Here is a 17,520-nt window from a genome sequence, read left to right as displayed (position 1 = left end):
TTCCTTCTCCCTGGTGAATACAGATAAGGAGTATTCATTTTGGACCTTGTCTGTTCCACACAAAACACCCCTTTGTCCGCTAAGGGGACCCACTTTTTCCCTGGCTATCCTCTTGCTTCTGATATACAGTATGTATCAAATATTTTGGGATTCTCTATGGGGGGAACTGGTAAAATAATGGACAGTTCTTTAAAAAATAATTAATGTGAATATCCATGTTAATGCCTCACTAAAAATCAATAAGAAAATTCTTCAGAATACATTCCCACCATAGGTATCTGCAAACTAAGTATACACTCAAAATGACATAAAGAATTCCTAATTTGATATGTTTTATTATGTTTGAAGAGCATTTACAATTCTTAAAGTCAATGAACCTAAAAACATAAAAATAGAATTTCTTCCAGCTTACAAAAGAAATATATTAGGCAACTTCTGATGTGCGCATTAAAGCCTGAAAATATGTACAAATATGAATACGGAAATAATATAAGTACCATCGGACATATTGGTAGTAGAATGATTCTCTATAGTAGTTTGTAAAAGTTATTCATTCAAGACTTGCTGTTGTTCTTTTATTCATATAAACACCTGATTTATACAACTGTGGTAGTTGCATGGTTACTAATCTGTAACCAATTTTCATTGTATTCTGCACAGATAATATTCCCCAAATAGTGATAGATGAAATCCACGGTCTTCTGTAAAAGGTACAAAGTTACTTTGTAACAGACATTATAGCTTGTTAACTGAATCACCCACAAAATAAACTAAATATGAAATAATATTTTTACACCGCCACAATAATAAATATCATACGTTAAAGCCCTTTGGACAGTAAATTGCAGGAGTGTAGAAAGAAGCCATAAAATAGTTTATCCTTTTGTCTGTTCAATCATATCAACTCTCAATTGAGGTTAATGGAAGTATGGCTTCTGAATTATTCCAGCTTCCTCCATGTGTATATCTGTAGAAGAATTCAGTGGAATCATTTCCATAATAATTATTAAGTCACAAATAATTAGCTTTGAACGTCTTTGATGGTCACACTTGAAGAAACATATCTGCATCTTAGCTTTCATCATTGTCTTTGTTAATTGAAATGAAGTCTTCGCGTTTTACCCATATTATTTCTGCGGCACTGTTCTCAAGTGCACCATTAGCTCCTGCTCCAGGTTTTTGCTTCATTGAAGATCCCAGTTTTGATGGTGAGTTCTCTGGTGTTCTATGCATGGATAGTTTGCCATTCTCATTAAGTCCATCTTGTGCGAAGCTGATTGCTTTTAGCTGCTCTTGTAGATCTTTGGACAATGACAAACTTTTCACTGACTGGCAATATTCATCATCATCACTCAGAATATCAGTCTCCTTGACATCTTCCTGTTCCTCATACTTAGCAAGATCAAACTGCTCCTCTACCCAACGATCAGTGTCATTGCAGGTCACAGATGACTGCAAAGTTGCATTATTTTGATTGCGTCCAAAAAGATTATCTGCATCAACAGTGAATCTGTTTCTGGACAGCCTTTTTTTACCAAGACTTCTGCAAGGTACTGAAACTTAGAAAGGGACAAGAATACTTAGAATTAGATGTTGCAAAATATTATCACAAGCAGAACTGAAAACATGTCATTTGTCCAAACTAATAGTTGTCCTTAGAAGTATACAAAGCAATAGTTTTCTTTTCATCATACTACTGATGATCGCTTACTGCAATCACATAAGAGATAAGAACAGGAGTAGGCTATCCAGCCCACCAAGTTTGCGCCGGCATTTTGTATGAAAATGGCTGATCAAGCCTTGAACTCATTTCCAACTACTTGCCTTTTCCCCATAACCCTTACTATGCAAAATCCTATCTGTGTCTTAAATATTTTAATGAGGTAGCCTCTACTACTTCCATAGGCAGAGAATTCCACAGATTCACTGCTCTCTGAAAAAGTAGTTTCTCCTCATCGCCATCCTAAATCTATTCCCCCGAATCACGAGGCTATGTCCCCTAGCTCCAGCCTCAGTCGCCAGTGGAAACAACATTTCTGCCTCTACTGTATTCTACGGACTTTTTTTAAACAGTGTAGTGACATTTACTCTCTTCTATCCCAACAGGACCTGCCCAGAGTCCAGAGAATTTTGTAAATTGACGCAAACATGTCTACATTAACTTCTGCCATTTCTTTCAGTACCATGTGATACATTCCATCAGGACCAGGAGACTTGTCTGCCTTTAGGCTCATCACTTAGTGACAGTGATTGTATTGAGATCCTCACTCCCACGGTATCCACATCTCTCTTTGGCACATAGGATGTGTTCGCCACTGTGAAAACTGACACAAACTGACTGTTTCCACATCACCCAATATTAATTCCTTCTTTTCATCTTCCAAAGGACCTACATTCACTTTAGCCATCCTTTTCCACTTTAATTATAAAAACTTTTACTATCTGTTCTTATATTTTGTACTTTCATAATCTATCTTCCTTTTCTTAATTGCTTGCTCAGTGGTCCTTTGTTCTTTATAATATTTTTTCAGTCTTCTGTTTTCCCATTATTCTTGGTGACTTTGTAAGCATGAGCTTTTAGTTTAATGCCTTTCCTTCATTATCCAGGCGAGCTCTCTCTACCCTCAACGTTCTTGTTTTTAACTGGAATATACTTTTGTTGAGCACTGTGGAAAATTTCTTTGAAAGTCTTCCATTGTTCTTCAACTATCCAACAACACAGCGTGTATTCCTTGTCTACACTAGTCAACTCCACCTTCACCCCTTTATAGTCTCCCTTGTGTGGGCATAATACACTGGCTTTAGATAGAACATTGCACCTTCCGTTTGCATGAGAAATTCAATCATACTGTGATCACACCTTGCAAGAATCCCTAACTACAACATCATTAATTTTACCTGCATCATTGCACAGGACCAGACCTAAGACATAATTTTCTCTTGTAGGTTTAGTCACATGCTATCACAAAAGCTACAATGAATGCACTTAATGAAGTCCTCCTCAATACTGCCTTGACCAACTTGATTCACTCAATCTATGTGTAAGTTAAAGTTCCCCATGACAACTGCCATTCCATTCTTACATGCTTCAGATATTTCTTAAGTTTATTACTCGTGCCACTGTAATGTTATTATTCAGTGGCCGATAGACAACGCCCACCACTGATCTTTTTTTCCTTTAATTATTTCTAATCTCTACCCAAATAGATTCAACATTCTTAGAACTTATATCGTCTTGCACTATCAGTGTGACCTCATCCTTATTTAAGAGTACCATCCCACCTCCTTTATCTTTCTGCTTATCCTTCCATATTACCTGATAACCTTGGATATTTAATTCTCAATCATCTCCATTCTGCAAATATGTTTCCATAATGGACGCTAAATCACACCCGTTTGTACTGATTTGTATCACGCTTTATTATGTCTCTAGGCCAATGTTAACTCATGTAAAATATTTGAATTAATGGTGTCAATAAATAGGAACCAGGGATAATCACCGGGTTCTCATCCATTCTCATCTCCAAATATCAATTTTTTTTATGAAGATCAGATATTGGTCTCAATTGCACTGACAGGAAAATGGCAGTTCTGAAGGGATTCACCAGCTATCAACTGTTGAGCCTTCTTCAGTGTAAGAGGTGAAAGGCAAAAGTTCAAGATGAACACATCTGAGTCCTGACCTAGCACTGGGCTCACCATTTAGCCAGCAGCAGAATAGGGATGTGCCTACGAGAGAGTCGGAATGTATTTCCCATCCAGCCCTCAGCTTTACACTAGGGAGATCTTCTGAAACAATGCGATCCTTTCAGCTGAATGGGATCACCATCCCAGGGTATTTGAATTACTTTATGTTAGCTTAGTTTAGCATTTTAATTATGTCAACGTTTTAATATATTTCAACAAAATCGTTCATCTTTTAAGATAATAGTAGTTAAAAACAATTTAATTGTGAGAGGAAGGCTTTGCCTGGCTTCCTGCGTCTGGAAAAAGTGTGGGCGCAGATGCTGCCTGACCAGTTGGCTACTTTCAATGTTTTATTTCAGATTTCAGTATTTGTGGTATTTTGATGTTATATTTAGTTTCAACAATCATGTTCAAAACTTGTTCCTTTGTTGAATCGTTGAACTACGTCACAATCATCAATGGGTTTAGGCATTCACTCCTGCTGATATATCTTGCAATTTGTGTTTTTATCTGGATAATTTTTTAAATATTTATTTCACAATATGAAATATCTAAGACAAAGTGCAATGAAAATATATTTTTTGACAGGAGCTACATATTTAAAGAATAAAGATGTATTGAAAGGTAATTTCATAAGATCAGAATTATACACCAACACACAAAAAGAACACCTGCACCCCGTTGTTGCATTAATATTTTAATGGATACTATAGAACTCTTACCAGCTCGATTCACAACTGGTCTTGCCCCCTTTAGTGCACACAGTCGCTTCCCTCCAAAAGGCATGTATTGCTGGGACTGAGGCAAACTCTCAGTTTTAAGAAGCTGTCTTCGCTGTTTATCACGTAGTATAGATTGAACTGCCTTGATAAAATCACGTTTGTTCTCAGGAGTACTGAAAATGTCCAGAACAGTGTAAATTTTGGAAGAGTTTAATAAAAACATCTATACACTTGGCATATTAATTGGGTGTTGTGTAAAAAGAGCTACCTGCTACAGAAGTGAAAGGTTGTCTCTGGTCTTCCTTCTGACTCAGATTTAGTATGAACAACTTCAAAGACACAGTCGGTCTCTGCGTCTAGAAACAAAAGCACATAAAGGCACAGGATTAAGCATTATGACTAATAAAGTACTCACTTCATACAATATCAGGGAGACAAAATTGGCAGGATAATAGCAACGAAACTTTAAACCAAAATGACAATCGGATTCAATCATTTTAAATCTTATTCATATAATTACACACATTGGAGAAATTCCCTGTGCTTTCTGCAGTGCCTGTGTAATTTCAGCATCTAGCAATCTTCTGTACTTCTCATTTGTTCATGTAGTTCTGAACATGGCAAATTATTTGTTTACAAAAACCAATCATTTGCTATCAATCTACCCAAGTATAATTTTTCTAAGATCAAAGTCCTCATTCATTAGGGTTTGACTCATTTTCCCAGTAAGTACAGCAAGTTGGAAAAATAGTTGCAGGTAGAGCTAATGTTTCCCCACCAACTTTATGAACATAGCCTTACACAATAGCTTGTCTCCTGTTCTTTTTAATGTGGAATACAAAATGAGAAAGACAGCAATTTGCATTTGTAGAACTTTCAATGTGATATTCCACCAAGGATATTTTGCAGACAAGGAATGCTGAAAAGCGAAGTTACAGTCTAAAAAGAAATGGCCAGGAGTTTGGGACACAGGAATGTGTTTCAAGGAGACCTTTAAGTCTTAAGAAACTCCTAATGGTAAATTCATGCCTCTTGATATTACACATCTCAAGTCTGGGAAAACTATACTAGCAGTCAAGATTCAATATTTTTTAATGTCATTTCCAGTACACAAGTGTAAAGGAGAACAAAATAATTGTTACTCTGGATCCAACACAGCCCAAAAATATATACAGTAAGATAAAGAAAATAATAACACAATAAATATAAATACATTGATTGCATGTCCAGAGAGTGATGCTAGACACAGGAGTGTCTGTACGTAAGGTTACTGACAAGAAATGATGAGGTGATTGGTGATTTGGGACATGGAGGGGTGGTTTAGTAAGCCGAGTTGTTGGTCAGCTTTACTGTTTGGGAAAAGTAACTGTTTATGAGTCCAGTGGTCCTGGTGTGGACGCGACGTAGCCTCCTTCCTGATGGGAGTGGGAGAAATAGTCCATGAGCTGTGTGGATAGGATCCTTTATAATGTTACTGGCCCTTTCCCAGCACCTTTCTGTATATACTGTATGCCCTTGATGGTGGGTAGGCTGGTGTTCCTGATGCACTAGGCAAATTTGACTACCCATTGTAGAGCCTTCCTGTCTGCCACAGAGCAGTTTTGGTACCATGCAGTAATGCAGCTTGTTAGGAAGCTCTCTATTGTGCATCTGTAGAATGGTGTGGGTATGGGTGTGCATAGTGCAGCTCTCGTCAGCTTCCTCGGAAAAAAGAGCGATTGATGAGCTACCTGATGGTGTAGAATGTGTTCTGAGACTATGAGACATTGTGTAAGATGTACACTCCATGGAGTTTGAAACTGTTTGCAGCTTCCAATGCTATACTGCCTATGTAAAGCAGGTGTGAGTGAAGTCGCTTTGATAACCATCTCCTTTGTCTTGTTGACATTAAGGAAGAGGTTACTTGCCTGGCACCAGGCTGAGTTCTTCCCCCTGCTCTCGGTAAGCTATTACATTATGGTTGGTGACGAGCCCCACCACTGTGGTGTCATCAGTGACTTGACAACATAATTACTCGGGTGTTTGGACATACAGGCATGTGTGAGCAGAGTGTACAGCTATAAGCTCAGCACAGAACCTGGGGGGCACCCGTGTTGAGGATGATGGGGAGGGAGAAGCAGTTGAGCATCCCGACTACCTGAGGTCTCTTCATTAAGAAGCCCAACACCCAGTTGCACAGTGGTATACTTAGACCAAGGAGTAGGAGTTTGTTCACCAAGGTCGGTGAGACAATATTTTTGAATGCCGAGCTGAAATCTAGAACAGCATCCTGACATGTGTCCTTGTGTCTGGGCTAGGTGCATGACATCTGCCATAGAGTGGTTCTATCAGTAAGCATATTGGTGAGCATCCAATGCGGCAGGAATGGAGCTTTCGATATGTGCCATCATCAGATGTTCAAAGCACTTCTTGATGATTCTTGGTGCACTGATCAGTAGTCAGTTACTCCTGAAGGTGTAGAGTTCTATGGTACAGGGGTGATGGAGTCTGATTTGAAGCATGCGGAGACAGCAGCCTGAATGAGCGAAGTGTTGAAGACATCAGTGAGCTGGTGTGCACATTCCTTGAGTACTCGGCCTGTGATGTTGTCTGGCCCGGCCGCCTTACAGGGAACAACTCCCTGCAGGGTCCTTCTCATGTCTGCTGCTGTTACAGACAGTGGCTGCTCACCTGGGAGGCCAGTAGCTTTCATAGCCAGTGTTACGTTGCATGCATCAAAGAATGTTTTTGATTTACGATTAAGATGATAAAGCAGCAGGAGCCAGCAAGCCTCAGAGGCTTTTCAGGGACACAAACCTAGACAAGGCTCAGGAACTAGCAGACCTTGATAGGGCTTTGTATATAAAGACAGAATCGACTCAGTTAATTATTAGGCAATAAGTTAATCATAAAAATAAGTTCAAACCTCTTATTGCCACATGATGACAGTGAACTGAAATGTATTTATGGTATCTTGACGGCTGCAGATTTGTTTGAAGATTATGAAATTATATTTGTTATGGTATATCTATGACTAAGCTTTTTTACCTGTATCCTTCATCCATTAGCTTTAATATCTGCTAAAGAAGCAGACAACAACACAAATTATATTTGTTAATTATTTCTTTAGTACAAGGAACACTTGAGGGTAGTCTCTGTATAAGGTATAGTCCTTTAGGTAATTCTCTGTCAGACTTGTCTATCCTTGGGATCCATGAGTACATAATACAGTAAAATGTTGATAATTTCCAATCCAGTTGTAAGGAAATCTGATGGGTTGGCATCTAGCTTACAAAATGTTTATTCCAGTATTCCCTTTCACAATGTGGAGCTTCAGTTCTTGCATTCAGGAGTCATAGAGTACAGAACACGAGCCTTCTGTCACATCTAGTCCATGCCTAGTCTCAACAACCTGCACCCAGACCAGAGCCCTCCATACCCCTCACATCTATGAGGCTATCTATCCAAATTTCTCTTAAATATTGAAATCGAACCTGCATTCACCACTTCCACTGGCAGCTCGTTCCACACTCACCGCCCTCTGTGTGAAGAAATTCACTCGCATGTTTCCCTTGAACTTTTCACCTTTCACCATTAACCTATGACCTCTAGTTCTAGTCTCACCCAATCTCAGTGGAAAAACCCTATCGACAACTCTCATAAATTTGCATACCTCTATCAAATCTCCCCATATGCTCTAAAGTTCCAGGGAATAAACATTTCCCTATAACTCAGATCCTCAAGTCCTGGCAACATCCTTGTAAATTTTCTCTGCACTCTTTCAATCTCATTGCTATCTTTCCTGTAGATGACCACAATTGGACACAATACTCCAAATTAGGTCTTATACGACTTCAGCATAATATCCCAACTCCTGTACTCAATACCTTAATTTGTGAACACCAATGTACTAAAAGCTCTTTACAACCATTATCTACCTTTGACGCCACTTTCAAGGTATTAAGGATCTGTATTCCCAAATCCCTCTGTTCTACCACATTCCTCAGTGCCCTAATGCTCACGATACAAGTCCAACCCTGGTTTGCTCTCCCAAAGTGCAAAACCTCACACTTGTCTGCATTAAGTTCCATCTGCCATTTTTCAAATTTCAGATCCTGCTGCAAGATTTGATAGCCTTCCTCACTGTATTATGCCCCCAATCTTGGTGTCATCCAAAGTTTTGTTGAACCACTTTAGCGCATTATCATCCAGATTGTTGATATAGATGACAAACAACAACAGGCCTTCATTAAACACATGGGGCCTTGCTTCCTGCTTCCTTGCTGCCTTTAAACTTCTCAGGTTCACAAGAAAATTCATCATTCTCTTGTGTATCATCTGAAAACATGTGAATTAAAAGTGTTTTGGTGTGTTGACACCCAGCAGTCTACAAAATCTGCCAATCCATTGCTCACAAAGTCCTAAATGTGATGGATTAATATGTTATTGTGTATTGAGCAGTATATTTGAGAATGATTTCAATAGATTTTGATCTATAGATTTTTGGTGCTAAAATAACAGATGCCTGAGTATAAGGATCAATCAATAAAATGTCGTCAAGCATTGCACATGACCTTGTAAAAAAAGGAAAACAAGTTCCAATGTTTCTAGGTTTTGCCCCCTGCCCCAGCTGCAAAAGCAAACGAATGGAAGAAGATAGAAAGCATTTGGTAAAACGGTCAGTGAGAAAGAATATTAGGTCAGTTAGGATCACTTAAGACTTGAAAGAATTACAAGTTATCTACTATTATTTTGGTTAAGGGTGTAACCTTTCAGTATTTACTCCACCAGAGCAGTAAAAAAAATTCATTACATTGCCACCAGAGGGCGTGCAAAGAATTCTCTGAAAAAGTGAAATTTGAAATCGTTATCTCCATCTAATCAATCTTAGTTGATACAATTATTGCAGAATAGTTCAAAGTAATCACTTCAATTCTATTCTTCTCCCTCTCCCAATAGGCTATTGAAACCTGACGAAAAATTGTTTTGGTGGCAAGAGTCAGGGGGTGGTGGCAGCGATTTGTTTTTTTAATATAGGGAATGTCACTATATTTTTTTCAAATATAGTTTTTTCCAACTGTACTAGTTGGAAAACTAGTAGACAGGTTGGTGAGGAAGGTAGATGACATACCTGCCCTCAGTGAGTATAAAGGTCGGGGCATCGTGTTACAGTTGTAGAAAACTTTGCTGGATTATTGAGTGCAGTTCTGGTTGCCATACTATAGGAAGGACATGATTAAGCTGGAGAGGATGTAGAAAACATTCACAAAGCTATTGCCTGAATTGGAGGGCTGGGAGATATCGGATAAACTAGGATTTTTTTCTTTGCCGTGGAGGCGGCTGAGATGTGACATTATACAGTACAGCACAAATGCTTTTGGCACACATATATATAGCTAGGATGCCTAAGACTTTTGCACAGTACTGTAATGATTTTATGTATTGCACTGTGTTGCTGCTGCAAAAAAAAAACAAGTTTCATTATATAATGGAGTGATGATAAATCTGATTCTGAACAGGGAGACATTCTGCAATGATCAATAAACCAGTTGCTTGGAATAAAATGACCTTGCCTGGTGTTTCATGGTTGGGTGAGTCTGTACCCACACCACCTCCTGCCTCTGGCACTCCTTCTCTGCCATGGGTCCCACACCCCTCCCACAGCGCTTCACAACATCCTCTGCTTCTGTAGATTCACAAACTCACTCTCTGCTCCACTTTGACAAATACAGTACTGTGCAAAAGTTTTAGACACCCGAGCTATATTTGTGCCTAAGAATTGTGCACAGTACTGTAAAATTATGAGTGGCATAGACAGGTTATACCCATGTTAGAGGTATCTTAAATTTAAGAGGGCATAAGCTTAAGGTGAGAGGGAAGAGGTTTAAGTGACATCTGGAATGAGCTGCCGTGAAAGTGGTGGTGGTGGAGGTAGGAACAATAACAATATTTTTAAAGAAACGTTTTGATAGTTATCTGAGTAAACAGAGCAGAGAAGGAAATTGAATTAGTGCAGACAAGTAAGATTAATATAGATAGTTGATATTGATGTGTTGGACCAAAGGGCATGTTTCTATGATGTACAACTCTAACTCTAATCCACATATGCCAAATGTCTGAATTTCAAGAGAAGATCAATAATTGGTTTAGATCTGAAGGAAGAAGTACATTTTATTCAAGAATCCCTGGGATGCATAAAAGGTGAAACCTTGTACATAGCAGTCAAAAGTGTGTCAGGGACAGGCTGTAAAAAATCTGACATAACTACAATAGCAATTGCTTTTAATGATGTGCACCTGCACAACTCCCATTTTTCCTTGACATGTAGGGGAACACAATCGAGCATAACAGTAAACGGTAATAAAATGCCATGGCAGGAATTCTGAACAAAATTTTACAACAGGAGGTATTCATTTTCCAGCCAGGAAGATAATTCCTATTTCACTTGCTGGAAGATGGATAATAAAATCAATTATTGTCTACTGTTCCTTACTAAAGTTAAGATTCAATAATACTTCAACCTATTGCTAAAGATGATTGTTAAAGTATTTGAAAAGTATGGGATTGAGTATATGGACTTTCTGCCTCTCAGACAACACACTGAATTCAGGCTGAGACCCTTCCCGATGAAGGATCTTGGCCCGAAATGTTGAGCCCTCCATGGATGCTGTCTGACCTGCTGAGATCTCCAAAATTTTGTGTATGTTGCTGTGGATTTTCAGCATGTGCAGAATCTCTTAAGTACTGAATGTGCCTCTCAGCTGGACTTACAAAAATACTAAAATACTATTATTAAAAACAATGGGGAATTTGTCCCTGGCCAATATTTATTCTTCACTCAACAGCATGAAACAGTCTATCTGATCATTGTCACATTAATGTTTGTAGACATTCACAGTGTCAATATCAACTGCCCTACTTCCTAGATTATAGCATTGGCTATGGTACCGAACTACCTCTTTGGCCACAGAGTACATTGGGATGCAACAGTGTGAAAGAGGCACTATATAAATGTATGTGCTTTCTGTTCTTGTTCCTCAGCAATCTTATGAATAACAGCATATTACAAATAATCCACTGTACCTGTTGTGTCACTGATTAATAACTGAAACTATATTTGCTTTTTAAGGTTGTATATATTGTATCAATGCCTCTCTTCCTGCTTTGCGCTATTTTACATCCTGAATGCAGTGAATTTCATAATGAAACCAGGAGGTAACAGCCAGGGTAGCAGCACCAACACACAACACACTGCTTCACAAGACCTTTTCTATCAAAGATCAGAACACTTTGTTCAACTTGCTTCAGGAGCTGTCACACAAGCATGGCAGTTATCCAAGATAAGACCAAAACATGCCCGAGATGCTCAGCAGGTCAGGCAGTTGCTGCGGAGTCAGACATGCAATTAAGGTTTCAAGTCAGTAATCTTTTATTAGAATGTTACTTACCTACTTCCAAGAAGCTGAGGTTCCTGGAAGCAGATAAAAGCATGTTAGCCTTCACATATCTCTTGTACTGAGTACAGGACATGGGAAGTTATGTTGAAGCTGTTTAAGATGTTGGTGAGGCCTAATTAGAAGCATTGTGTTCTGTTCTGGTCACCTACTTCCAGGAAAAAATATTAATTAGATTAAAGGAGTGCTAAGAAAGTTTAAAAGGATGTTACAGGACTTGAGGACCTGAGTTATAGGGAAAGCTTGAATAGGTTAGGACTTTATATCCTGGAGCATCAGGGATATTTGACAGAGGTATACAAAATTAAGAGGGGGGGGGTCGATAGGATAAATGTAAGCAGGCTTTCTCCACTGAGCTTGAGTGAGGTAATGGGTTAATGGTGAAAGGTGAAACGTTATGAGAGTGAATTTCTTTTCTCAGTGGGCGGTGAGAGTGTGTTGTGAAATACCAGTGGAAGTGGTGCATACGGGTTCAATTTCAACACTTAAGAGAAATTTGAATAGCTATATTGATGGGTGTGAGGGGTATGAAGGGCTATGGTCTGGGTGCAGGTTGTTGATACGAGACAGATTAATAGTTTGGCACATAATAGATGAGACAAAGAACCAGTCTGTGCTGCTGTGTTCTATGACTCTATAATGCAAGAACTGTAGCTCCACATCGTGAAAGGGAATATGAGAATAAACATCCTGTGAGCTAGGTGCCAACCCATCAGATTTCCTTACAACTGGATTGCAGATTATCAGAATTTTACTATATTGTGTGCTCATGGATCCCAAAGATAGATAACTCTGAAAGAGAATTCCCTAAAGGCCCAAAAATACAGAGACTACCCGCAAGTTTTCCTTATACTAAAGAAATCATTTACAAATACAAGCAACATACATCAAAGTTGCTGGTGAACGCAACAGGCCAAGCAGCATCTATAGGAAGAGGCGCAGTCGACGTTTCAGGCCGAGACCCTTCGTCAGGACTAACTGAAGGAAGAGTGAGTAAGGGATTTGAAAGCTGGAGGGGGAGGGGGAGATGCAAAATGATAGGAGAAGACAGGAGGGGGAGGGATAGAGCCGAGAGCTGGACAGGTGATAGGCAAAAGGGGATACGAGAGGATCATGGGACAGGAGGTCCGGGAAGAAAGACAAGGGGGGGGGTGACCCAGAGGATGGGCAAGAGGTATATTCAGAGGGACAGAGGGAGAAAAAGGAGAGTGAGAGAAAGAATGTGTGAATAAAAATGAGTAACAGATGGGAATTTCCAGCATCTGCAGAATTCCTGTTGTTTGCATTTACAAATACAATTTGTGTTGTTGTCTGCTGCTATTCCCTAGAATGTAAAAAAATGAGGAGAGATTTGATAGGTGCCTACAAAATTACGTGGAGCACACGTAAGTAAATGTAAGCCAGCTTTTTCCACTGAGGGTGGGTGACGCTAGAGGTCATGGGATAATGATGAAAGGTGAAATATTTAAGGGGAACATGAAGGGAACTTTTTCACAGAGGGTGTTGAGAGTGTGCAACGTGCTGCCAACGGAAATGGTGGACATGGGCTTGATTCCAACATTTAAGAGAAATTTAGATAGGTGCATGGATGGAGGGATATGGTCTGGGTGCAGGTCAATGGGACGAGGCAGATTAATAGTTCAAGCAACAAACATCAAAGTTGCTGGTGAACGCAGCAGATGAATAGTCCAGCGTGGAGTAGTCGGGCTGAGGAGCCTTTTTTGTGCTCTGGTACTCTACATTCATCTCTGAAGCACTGAATCAGAATCAGAATCAGGCTTATTATAATTGTCTTATATGAAGTGAATTTGGTTGTTCTGCAGCAGCAGTGCGTTGCAAACACGTAAAATTACCATCAATTATATAAAAAAGAATGAGATAGTGTCATGGATCAATTGACCATTCAAAAATCTGATGCATGAGGGGAAGAATCACTGCATGTCAGCTTTCAGGCTTTTATACCTCCTACTCAACAGCAGCAAGGAGAAGAGGGCATGTTCCAGATGGAGAAGATCCTTAGTGAGGGATGTCGCCTTCTTTAGGCACTGCCTCTTGAACGTGCTCTCAATGGTGGGGTGAGTTGCGCCCTTGACAAAGTGGCTGAGATTACAACCCTCAGCAGCCTCTCAAAATCCTGTGCATCATAACCTGGCTATGCGGCAACCAGTCAGAACGCTCTCCACCATACATCTGTAGCTATTTACAAGAGTTTCTGGTGACAGGGCAAATCTCTTCGATCTCCTAACAAAACAGAATCACCAGCATGCCTCCTTTGTGATTGCATCAGTGTGTTGGGCCCAGGACAGACCCTCTGAGATGCTGACATACAAGAACTTAAAGCAGCTCACCATTTCTATTGCTAACCTCTCAATTGTGTGTGTTCTTCCGACTTCCCTTTCGTAAAGTTCAGAATCAATTCCTTTCGTCTTGAAACACTGAGTGCAAGATTGTTCTTGTGACAGCATTCAACTAGTCGATCCATCTCAGTGCAATATGTCTCCTCATTGCCACCTGAGACTTTACCAACAACAGTGATGTCAATTGTGAATTTATAAGTGGTGTTTAAGCTGTGCTTAGCCACACACCCATGGGTGTAGAGAAATTACAGCAGTGGGCTATGCACACGTTCTTGATGTGGCCTGTATTGATTGTCAGTGAGGAAGAGATGTTACCTACCAATCCCTACTGACTGTGGTCTCTTGATGAGGGAGTCAAGGGACGGAGGCTCAGGTTTTGGAGCTTGGTTGTTACTATGGAGAGGATGATAATGCTGACTGCTGAGCTGTAGTCAATAAACAGCAGCATGACATACGTTTTGCTGTTGTCTAGGTGCTCCAAAACAGAGTGGAGACCTGGAGAGATTGTGTTCACTGTAGACCTGTTGCTGTTATGAAGGTGGGCATATTGCAGCGAGTCCAGGTCCTTGCACAGGCAGGAGTTAACTCTAGCCATAACCAACCTCTTGAAGCACTTTATTATGGTAGCTGTGAGTGCTACCAGTTGATAATCACTGAGGCAACTTATCAGCTCTTCTTGGGCACAGGTATAACTACTGACCTTTTGAAGTCAATGTGAACCTCAGACTACAGCAGTGAGAGGTTTAAGATGTTCTTGAACACTCCAGCCAGATTGTTAGCACAGGCTTTCAGTGCCTTACCAGGTACACCACCAGAGTCTGGCATCTTGCAAGGACTTAACCTCTTTAAGGATGTTTTGATATCAGCCTTCAACACAGAGATGACAGGGTCACTGGATGCTATGGTGATTTGCACAGGTTACTGTTATTCTGCTTTTCAAAGTGTGCATAAAACATGTTGAACCTCATCAGGGAGTGGAGCTTCATTGACAAGTATACTGTTAAATTTCGTTTTATAGAAGTAGTGGCATGCAAACCCTGCCACAGCTGTCGTGCATCCGACTGCATCTCTAATTTCACACAGAACTGCTTTATCGCCCTGACAATGGCTTTCCATCAGCTGATCCTGGCCAAAACAGCTCAAGTGCCTTCCTTTGCAAGCTCAGACTGAACTTCAAGTCCACAGAGAAAACATGCTTATTAAAAACAAAGACAGTGACAAAGGGCCTTTAAAAATCCACGTAGCCATCTGAAATTCTGCAGCACCACATGAACAAAACCCAAAAGCTAATGACAGGCTGGTTGATGCATTTCTTGGCTGATCACAAACGTTACCTAGTTCAACCCAGTAACACAATGGATGATGAAATTCCTGCCTTAACATTTCAAGGAAAAGCTCAGAGGCTGTGGCCACCTGTTCCATGAGTGAAACCTGAACAACAGCCAACTGGCGACTTATTAAACTCCTGCACTGACAGAATAACTTCAGTCACACTGCCTTGCCTGATGCCAAAGAATTGGTAAATAAAAGAAGTAATCTTTACTGTAAAACCAAGGACATTATAATTAATCCATGTAAGGATTTAACACTTTCTCCTCTGTAGTTCTTAGATAACATTCCTGTGTAAAAGAAGTAGTTTTATCAGGTTCAAGTGATCCAAAATAACATGAAACTTATACCTGACAACAACCCCATTTCATAAGGTGAGAATGTGGGCAGAAGTCCAGATTTTCTGATCAGTATAATTTGAATATTAATATTTATAAACTTTAAAAAATTACAATTAATGCTCTTTGTACCAAAACCTCAATGCACAAATTTACATGCTAGACATTATGTATTTCACTAAGAGAATAAAGAGTTTATTCAAGCATGTTCATGTACATGTAGTATTGTTTATATAAACTTAAATGCATGAATGCAGGGAGTCAGGATTTATATAAAAAAATTTAAAAACAGTCAATCAAAAAAGATGATAATATGTGCCAGCATGCAAGGCCATCTACCTATCTGGGAAAGATTCTCTATGCATACACACTGAGAAGTGATGTTCAATGAACAGCATATTTATGCAATTATCATATAACATGTACTTCACAATATAGACATATACTGTGTATTTAACTTCCGTTTTCTCATGATATTTGTTTCTTCAACTTTTTCATTATGCATGAGAGATTTAAAATACAGCTCCATTCACAGAAATTAAGTCTCACCTTTATTTAATACAACAATACAACTACAACTACAGTTCAGTTGGTTTCTGCTTTGAAGGAGGAGCCAAAACATTCACTTCAAATACAAATGTGCCAAGTGAATTGTACCATTGTAAGGTTATTGGTCAAGTTTTAAAATTTTGCAAACATTTTTAATTGTTTAGCTCAACTTCCAATTCCACAATATTTAATAATTGGAATGATATAACCATATAACCATATAACAATTTCAGCACAGAAACAGGCCATCTCGGCCCTTCTAGTCAGTGCCAAACTCTTACTCTCACTTAGTCCCACCGACCTGCACTCAGCCCTTAACCCTCCATTCCTTTCTTGTCCATATAGCCGTCCAATTTAACTTTAAACGACAACATCAAACCTGCCTCAACCACTTCTGCTGGAAGCTCATTCCACACAGCCACCACTCTCTGAGTAAAAAAGTTCCCCCTCATGTTACCCCTAAACTTTTGCCCTTTAACTCTCAACTCATGTCCTCTTATTTGAATCTCTCCCATTCTCAATGGAAAAAGCCTATCCACGTCAACTCTATCAATCCCCCTCATAATTTTAAATACCTCTATCAAGCTCCTCAATCTTCTACGTTCCAAACAATAAAGACACAACTTGTTCAACCTTTCTCTAACTTAAATAAAATGATGTTTGATTCATAGTTGAAATTCAACCTCTTAAAAGAACATACTACAATGGAATACCTGAATAGAATGAGATAAATCAGAATATTTTAAAATCGGTAAGGACAGGGGAAAGCCCCAGTTTATATAGTTACAGAGTCATACGGTTTGGAAACATGCCCTTTGGTCCATCAAGTCCACACTGACCATTAAGCATCAAATGAAAGCAATCCAACATTAATCCCATTTCATTCCCCCACATTTCACTGATTCTTGCCTGATTCTATAATTCACTTACACAATTTGTGCGATTTACAATGACCAATTAACCTACTGTCTGCACACCTTTCAGATGAGGGAAGCAACTGGAGCACCAGGAAACTTGTGCAGTCACAGCCAGAGTGAAAAAAACTTCACACAGGCAGGATCTGAGATCAGGATTGAACCTTGAATGCGGGAGCTATGAAGCAACA

The 17,520-nt window shown here is 39.5% G+C and overlaps 1 protein-coding gene across 4 annotated transcripts in view; it reads right to left on the bottom strand.

Annotated features, from left to right (window-relative positions):
- Positions 1 to 282: 282 nt before the first annotated feature.
- Positions 283 to 17,520, bottom strand: part of LOC134348081 (rho guanine nucleotide exchange factor TIAM1-like) — a 320,986-nt gene continuing 303,748 nt past the window's right edge. For 3 of the 4 annotated variants that reach the window (XM_063050923.1, XM_063050924.1, XM_063050922.1), the window contains 3 exons: positions 4,678 to 4,765; positions 4,410 to 4,582; positions 283 to 1,559 (listed from right to left, as the gene is read on the bottom strand). In XM_063050923.1, coding sequence (XP_062906993.1) covers positions 1,072 to 1,559; positions 4,410 to 4,582; positions 4,678 to 4,765 — 749 coding nt within the window. In that variant the 3' untranslated portion in view covers positions 283 to 1,071. The remainder of the gene's footprint in view (positions 1,560 to 4,409; positions 4,583 to 4,677; positions 4,766 to 17,520) is intronic. The other variant, XM_063050925.1, reaches the window with a different exon arrangement.

This window comes from Mobula hypostoma, chromosome 6, assembly GCF_963921235.1.
Source record: "Mobula hypostoma chromosome 6, sMobHyp1.1, whole genome shotgun sequence".
NCBI classification, from domain to species: domain Eukaryota; kingdom Metazoa; phylum Chordata; class Chondrichthyes; order Myliobatiformes; family Myliobatidae; genus Mobula; species Mobula hypostoma.
This window is presented reverse-complemented; position numbering and strand designations above follow the sequence as displayed.